General features: G+C 42.6%; 1 protein-coding gene across 1 annotated transcript in view; it reads left to right on the forward strand.

Moving 5' to 3' along the window:
* Nucleotides 1-7,656, forward strand: part of SPAG1 (sperm associated antigen 1) — a 52,430-nt gene extending 44,774 nt beyond the window's left edge. The window contains exons 17-19 of the mRNA XM_014550201.1: nt 4,691-4,855; nt 6,119-6,484; nt 6,589-7,656. Of these exons, the coding sequence (XP_014405687.1) occupies nt 4,691-4,855; nt 6,119-6,484; nt 6,589-6,720 (663 nt within the window). The 3' untranslated portion in view covers nt 6,721-7,656. The remainder of the gene's footprint in view (nt 1-4,690; nt 4,856-6,118; nt 6,485-6,588) is intronic.
* Nucleotides 7,657-8,030: the final 374 nt, after the last annotated feature.

The following is an 8,030-nucleotide window of genomic DNA, read 5'->3' on the forward strand; positions in this document are numbered from 1 at the left end:
GTTAAGGTAGAGAACATTTTCATCTCTCCAGAAAGTTCCTTTTGCCCATTGTCTTTAATCTCCCCCCTCTCACCCCACCCCACTTATCTAATGGCTGCCGCTATAGATTAGTTGGACACAGGCCCAGGTTGTGAGCTCGATCCCCAGTGGGGTGTGTGCAGGAGGCAGCCGATCAATGATTCTCTCTCATCATTGATGTTTCTATCTCTCTCTCCTCCCCCTTCCTCTCTGAAATCAATCACTCAGTGTATATGTATGTATGTGTGTGTGTGTGTATATATATATATGTATATATGTATATATGTATATATGTGTATATGTATATATGTGTATATGTATATGTATATGTTTTAAAGAATACAGTTGTAGCCACATAAAGAGGTGGTGCAGAGGGTGGGATCTAGGGGGGTCCTGAGCGCAGGGGCCTCTGTCTGAATGGAGCTGGATGGGCCGCCCTCCCAGCACGTGGTGCAGTCACCAGCCCGAACCCCACACTTGCCTGCGTGACCCAGACACCCTGCGCCCTTTTGTTTTGTTAGCATCACTCATTTGTAAACCTCACCAGAGATTTCCTAGGCGGTGTGTGGCACCATGAATTAAAGTTGTCTCTTCAAAGTTAACTCAACTTTTATTGAGCTCAATGGATTTGGGTGCATGAGGGTAGATCCGCGTGACGCACTGGTTTCCATATGTCCAAACACTTCAGCGGCTTGACCTCATTCTGGCTGCCTGACTCGGAACTTGTTTACCCGACTGGAAGTCAGAAGATGTACCGAATGAAAGACCAGAATTTCATACTTCCTGGAGCAAATTCCAGAAATTGTATTGTGGAGGTAGAAAGACAATCCCAAGTCTGAGGAATCCTGTTCCACTAAATGAGGAGGCCGGCGGCTTGTTTTTCTGGTTTGACTTCTTAGGGCTTGATTTGTCTGCCCTGTCATTAGAGCTCTGTGCCAAGGGAATTGTTCCAGGATCTGCACAGGCTGCGGCAGTTTATTAATGTGTCGCTCACCCCTGGACCCGCTTCCTCCGGGGCCGGGATGAGGAAGTGGCCCCAGGGCCCACCATGACAGGTGCCCCCAGCTCTCGGGGGAACCCTGCTGCTTGGATCCCCTGTCTCTCTCCTAGCTGGCTTCCATTTCTCTGTGGGCCAGTTTGAAAAACACAGAGCTTTCCTTAATGTACAGTTGTTCTTCACAAGAAAAGGTAACCGGACATTTTGCTGTTGACTTACAATCTGTTTCTTTGATGGAGCGCCGCTTCTGTGCTAGGCTTGGGCACCGTCGAGGTGAGTGAGACCTAGGGCCTGCCTTGTGGAATTTACAGCCAGTTGGCGAGGCTACGGTACCAAGACATCAAAAAGCTTCTGTCGTTGGGATAATCTGCCTACATCATAATGCAATTTCTGGAATAGCCAATTTTTATTGATATTAGTTGAAGCACATCTATTAATAGTAAATGTCATCATAAACCCATGTGATGGTACTTCATTTTTTTAAGGCCCAGTGAGATCAGCAGCAGCTTTTACTGTCCTCTTCCTGCCAGAGCCACACTCTGTTTGTATAACCTTCTCCTTCCCTCCACCCTGCAGGCTGCTTTCCCTTCAGATCCCTCCCCCTCCTTAGTATCCATCTTAACCTTTGGTGTTCTTAATTGCATTAATGACATTTTATTAATTTTTTTTACTTGTTTTTTCAATATATATATATATATATATTTTAATTGATTTCAGAGAGAGGAAGGGAGGGGGGGGAGCGAGAGAAATGTCAATGATGAGAGAATCATCGATTGGCTGCCTCCTGCACACCCCCTACTAGGGATTGAGTCCACAACCTGGGCATGTGCCCCGCCCGGGAATCACACTGTGACCTCCTGGTTCATAGGTTGATGCTCAACCACTGAGCCACATGGGCTGGGCTGGGCTTACTTGTTTTTTCTTTTTTGTTTCCCTTCTTAAGACGTATGTTTCCACAAGGGCCAGACCACAGCTGTTCTTGTTCCCCACGCTATTCCCAGTTCCTGGCACACGGATGTGGCCGTGGCCATCTCTCAGGTGAATAAACCTTGCCTGACCACTCAGTGGAGCCGGCAGACTGGCCCCCTCGTCTTCCACTGCCTCCCTGCTTGATGCTACCGCCCTGCTGTCCTGCCCTCTTGTCACACTTGCCTGCCTCTGTTGTGGCATTATCAAGGCGTATTTCCCGTCTTCTTAGCTCCCCTTCAACCAGACAGGTTGCTCTTTAGGCAGCGACTTTTCTGGAATAGATGGGAAAACTCGTATTGATGCTTGTGGTGGTGGACTTTCATTTTGTAGCTCACAAATCTCTGTTTTCAGGTCTCTTTTCCTTGAGCCCCAGAGCTGAATTACCATTCACCTCGGGCCCTTGCCTCGATCATCCCAAGATGATCTTACTATGCCTCCGTTTCCTTATCTGTAACATGGGGACAATAAGAGTTAGTACTCATAGGGCTATTGTGAGAGTAATACTACTTGCAAAAAGCTGAGAATGGTAAGAATTGGCTCTATTACTCCTCGGCTTGCCCAGCTGCCCCACTTCCCTGCCTTTCAGGATGGCCCCTGACTAGAACACTTAGGATGGAACACAGTGGCGTTGGGTGTTTTGGTAGCATGTTCCAGCTGTGTTGTTGTGACACAGTGGTACCTAGATTTGTTACTAATAGTACATAATGTGCTACAGTTTGTAAATAATCTACCTTATCTTTTTGATAAATCAGAGGAGATTTAAGGTTATGCCTTTGAACTCATCTCTCCATTACTCTTGCTCTCGTGTGTTGCCAGGCTAAGGGGGAGGGGATGTGGCATTACTGCTAGTCCCTCAGGATGGTCACATGACACTGCTTATCTGTCCTGGGCCTGAGCCTGCGTTGTGTGCTGTGATGGATATGTCATAAATACTCAGGTTGCACATCACTGGGATTCTTCACCTCCTCACAGAATTAATTTTGGTTTAATCAAAACATGGGTTTCCCTGGCCAGTGTGGCTCAGTTGGTTGGAGCGTCGTTCTGTACACCGAAAGGTCGCAGGTCTGATTCCTGGTTAGGGCACATACCCAGGTTGTGAGTTCGATCCCCGGTCAGGGTGCAGTCAGGGAGCATATGTGTTGCAACCAATCAATGTTTCTCTCTCATAGTGATGCTTCTCTCTCTCCCTCTCTCCATTCCTCTCTTTCTAAAATCAATACACTTATCCTCAGCTGAGGATTAAAACACACACACACAAATTTAAATGCAGGAGGCAGCCAATCAATGATTCTGTCGTCATTGATGTTTCTCTCTCCCTCTCCCTTCCTCTCTGAAATCAATAAAAATATATTTAAGAAATTTAAAAAGCATCAACCAATAAAAAACTATGGGTCTAGTCCAGCCGTGGGCAAACTACGGCCCGCGGGCCGGATCCGGCCCGTTTGAAATGAATAAAACTAAAAAAAAAAAGACCGTACCCTTTTATGTAATGATGTTTACTCTGAATTTATATTAGTTCACACAAACACTCCATCCATGCTTTTGTTCCGGCCCTCTGGTCCAGTTTAAGAACCCATTGTGGCCCTCGAGTCAAAAAGTTTGCCCACCCCTGGTCTAGTCTGTAGTTCTGGAATGTGGCCTGTCACAGTGGCTGATTTTGTGGTACATGTCTCTACTACCAGATTCCATGCTGTGTTTGGTAAGCTTAGATTTCTTTTCTTTCTCCTCGACCTCTCCAATGTATTGCCTGACTCTTTATGGGAGAATAAATGTCAACTCTAGCCTATTTGAACAGTATAAAACTTTGATGGGTTTTATGGAACAGATAATCTGGTAGCAGCTAACATTTGTTTAGCCCTTTATAGGTTTAAACCACTCATATATTATTTTAATTCATTTAGTACTTGGTAGAGCCTTGTGGAAACTAGAATAGAAAAGCTCCTGTTATTCACACTTTAACGATAAGAAAAACTGAAGCTCAGTAAAGTTAAGTAGGATCTTGTTCAGGTTCCACTGCGAGTAGGTGCTAATATGAGGATGTTCATTATTTCACTTATTTAGCCGACAACATGTGCCCACCGTGTGTTAGGGACTGTGAAGGTCATGGTGATAGAGAGTTTAACCTGAGTCTTCTAACTCCGGATTCTGTGTGCTGTCTCTTATAGAGGACTAGAGGCCCAGTGCACGAATTTGTACACGGGTGGGGTCCGGCCAGCCTGGACCAATCGGGGCTGGGCCAGCTAGGAAGGGGCGCCACAGGAGGTTGGCCGCCCAGCACCCCCTATCCCCTCCAGTCGAACTCCCAGTAGAACTCCTGGCCAAGGAAACAATTTGCATATTAGGCTTTTATTATATAGGACTAGAAGCCTGATGCATGAAAGTCATGCAAGGGGCTTGGCCCTCGCAGTCACGGCGGCTTGCCTTGGCCCTCGCAGCAGCGGCTTCGTCCAGAAGGATGTCCGGAAGGTTGTTTGGCTGTCCAGTCTAATTAGCATATTGTGCTTTTATTATAGATGCTCACTGTGTTATGGGTTATAATAATTTAGCCCAAGTGTTTCCCTGAAGGCCCAGCTTTCTAACCGTGGTGCTGACAGGAGCCCACTGCGCCACCGTGCACTCCCGAGCGTCCTCCTCCCTCCCCCGGGCTGATCTGTGCCCTTCTCCTGTTACCTGTGAAAATGACTGCCTCAGCCCTTCTACTTGCAGGATTATCAGAATAGTTTGAATGATCTCCATACAGTTCTCCGGCTAGACTCAAGTATTGTGGAGGCCAAGATGGAACTGGAAGAGGTGACCAGATTCCTTAATGTGAAGGATCAGGCAGCATCACTCAACAAAGAAAAGGAGAGAAGGAAAATTGAGATTCAAGAGGTATTTGTATTTGATTATCTTTGAAAGTACTTTTTGGGGGATGTTATATTGGATTCTAAGGTCATGTTCCTGTGAGTTCTACCAGTTTCTTTTAAATTTTGTGTTTTTTTATTTTGATGCCCAATGAAGAAATTTAAACCGATTGTAAAGACAAACTTTTCCTGTGCCGTGGTTTAGCCTGTGTCTTTTCCTGGTTTGGTCCATGGACAGTATTGGGAGTCTGCATTAGGTTTTTCTGTTCTTTGCCCCTGTCCCCCATTCCCTCCCTGTCTGGCCTGTGTTTTGTATTGCTTCCATGCCAGACTGCGCTGGGAGCCTATGGCCACTGAGCTTTGCTTTAGGGTGGACCCAGAAAATGCTGACAGGACTGATTTTGTTTCAATGGTCCTGGCAAGCCACATGCCATAGAGATTTTCCAGTTTGATTCAGACCTTTTAGCACTCTAAGACTGGCCTCCTCAGAGATTTTTGGACTACGTTTGATTTCAGATTAAATTGGTGTCTTGTGCGATATAGCTTTCTGCTTTTGCCTTCAGTGAAGAATATCAATCATGAATTCCTGTGTATTCATGAATACTAATGAATACTAATATTATCACATTACATTTCCACTAAGAGTAAGGAGCTAAAATGTGAGAGGCCAGGAAGTGTTTTTCCTTTAAGGATGGAAGAAAACTCTTTTAAGAGAATTGAAAAATAAGTTTACTTCTCTATTAAAGAAATAACTAAAAGTTATGAAAAAGAGATAAAGTTGTTATAGGTCTTCTTTTATACAGCAGCATTATTCATGGAAAATTATAACAAGAGCCCTGGCTAGTGTGGCTCAGTTGGTTGAGCGTCATCCCATGCACCAGAAGGTTACTGGTTTGATTCCAGCACATGCCTGGGTTGCAGGCTCGATTCCCAGTAGGGAGTATGCAAGAGGCAACTGATTGATGTTTTGCGCTCACATTGATGTTTCTCTCTCTCTCTCCTTCTTCCTTTCTTTCTCTCTAGAAATCAACAAACTATTCTTAAAAAATTTTTTTTCAATGTTAAAAATATTTTAAATTTAAAAAATGCTTTTTTGAATGAATACTAATACCTTAAAACTTCTCTTCCTCAAAAAGTAGATTTTATGATTACAGACTACACATTTTCACTTAAGAACTTGACTAACTACAGTGTACTTGTGTTTTTCAGTTCCTTCCCATTGTAATAAATGTAACGTGGGATGTGTGCGGTGGCTGTTTGTGTCAGGGTGTAATTTTTTTTCCTTGTGAAGGTGAATGAAGGCCATGAAGAGCTTGGAAGGACCCCCGAGGAGGTCTGCACGGGCTGCCCTGCCTCTGAGGGGGCCACCAGCCGTGGGCCACCAGAATACTATGAGAAACTGCCCATCACCAAGCCCAACAATGCCTATGAATTCGGGCAGGTGATGAACGCTGTCAGTGCTCGAAAAGATAAAGCAGCCTGTGCACATCTGTTAGCCATCACTGAACCGAAAGATCTGCCAGCGTTGCTGAGTAACAAACTCGAAGGGGATCTATTCCTCCTCCTCATTCAGTCTCTGAAAAGTGAACTTATTGGTAAAGATCCCTCATTAGTATATCAGCATCTTCTATATCTGAGTAAAGCAGAAAGGTTTAAGGTAAGTGGCAGAGTATCTCATTGAAAGAGACTGATTTTTACAGGCTTTCTACAACTTTGACATGTTAATGTTTTATGCTAATGTAATTTTTCTCCTTCTTTCAGATGATGTTGACCCTAATTAGCAAGGGCCAGAAGGAGCAAATTGAACAGCTTTTTGATGACCTCTCGGGCACACCAAACAAACATTTTACTTTAGAAGATGTACAGGCCCTAAAAAGGCAGTATGAGCTTTAAATCAGGATTGTTGTTAGATCTCTTCCATGCATGCATGTGCTCCAGTAACACTAGGGAGACGGTATTGTCATACAGTTGCATGGATAAAACCTTGCTTAGAAAAGATCCCTGGGTCTGGACTATAAAATATTTTACTTATTTTTATACATAGAACATGTATATTCTACAATCTGCTTTTTATCAGTTGTAAATATTTTCTTACGTACCAGAGCTAACATCTTTATATTTAATAATAAGTATATTTGGAACTTATTCAGATGCATTTTAATTTATATCATACATTTCCTTTAATAACTTGTTAAAAATTTTGAGTTAAATTGCATTTCTTTGGGCTATGAAGGCATCCACTTAGGTTTGACAGAAATATATTTCTTTAAAATGCATTTTTAAAAGTGAAAATCATTAACAGTGATTATGTCACCTTTATTTCCTGCTAACACATACATATAAGTCCCATTTTATACTACTTGTATATTACAGTCTGCTAAGATAAAATGCAATACTTAAATCCATAATATGAAATGATTATTAAATAAATTGTGATTATCAATTTAAAGCTTTAAGAGGAACTTATTTTTTCTAATATGGAAGCATTGCCTAATAATTAAGAACAAAAATTGCCAAAAATTTCTACCACTTTTTACTAGACTTTAAAAAGCTCCTTTCCCTTATAAATTGCTTGTATAAGCAGTAACAAAACAACAAATACCTAAGAGCAAACTAAGCCTTCATTTCTGTTTGCATTGTCAACCCCATATTTCCCCAAATATTTAAATGTCTTCTTGCCCTCTTTCATCCCTCTTTTAAGCAGGACCATGTTTATTCCCTTAATGTCAAAGGAAAAGTGAAGAACTCTTGAAGCTCTTTTGTTAACTGAGGGTAAAGGTATTTCTTAGAATAAAACATTCGGTTTCTATCAGTATACCATCAAACATATTCCTGTAGTCTTCAGTCAGTTCTCTTTTTCTGGAGCATTTTCTTCTTTAGAAGTGAAGATAAAAGAAGAATATCACTAATTGTTTTATCTAATTTTTTTATAATTATAGAATATTTTTAATTTGTTTTATTGATTTCAGAGAGGAAGGGAGAGGGAGAGATAGAAACATCAATAATGAGAGAGAATCATTGATCGTCTGCCTCCTGCACACCCCCCAATGTGGATCCAGCCCACAACCCAGCATGTGGCCTGACCAGGAATCGAACTGTGACCTCCTGGTTCATAGGCCTACGTTCAACCACTGAGCCACACCAGCTGGGCTAATTACAGAATATTTAAATATCATTGTGGGTAAATGGTGTCTTTCAAAACA

The sequence above is a fragment of the Myotis brandtii genome, unplaced genomic scaffold, assembly GCF_000412655.1.
Source record: "Myotis brandtii unplaced genomic scaffold, ASM41265v1 scaffold59, whole genome shotgun sequence".
In the NCBI taxonomy this organism is placed as follows: Eukaryota; Metazoa; Chordata; class Mammalia; order Chiroptera; family Vespertilionidae; genus Myotis; species Myotis brandtii.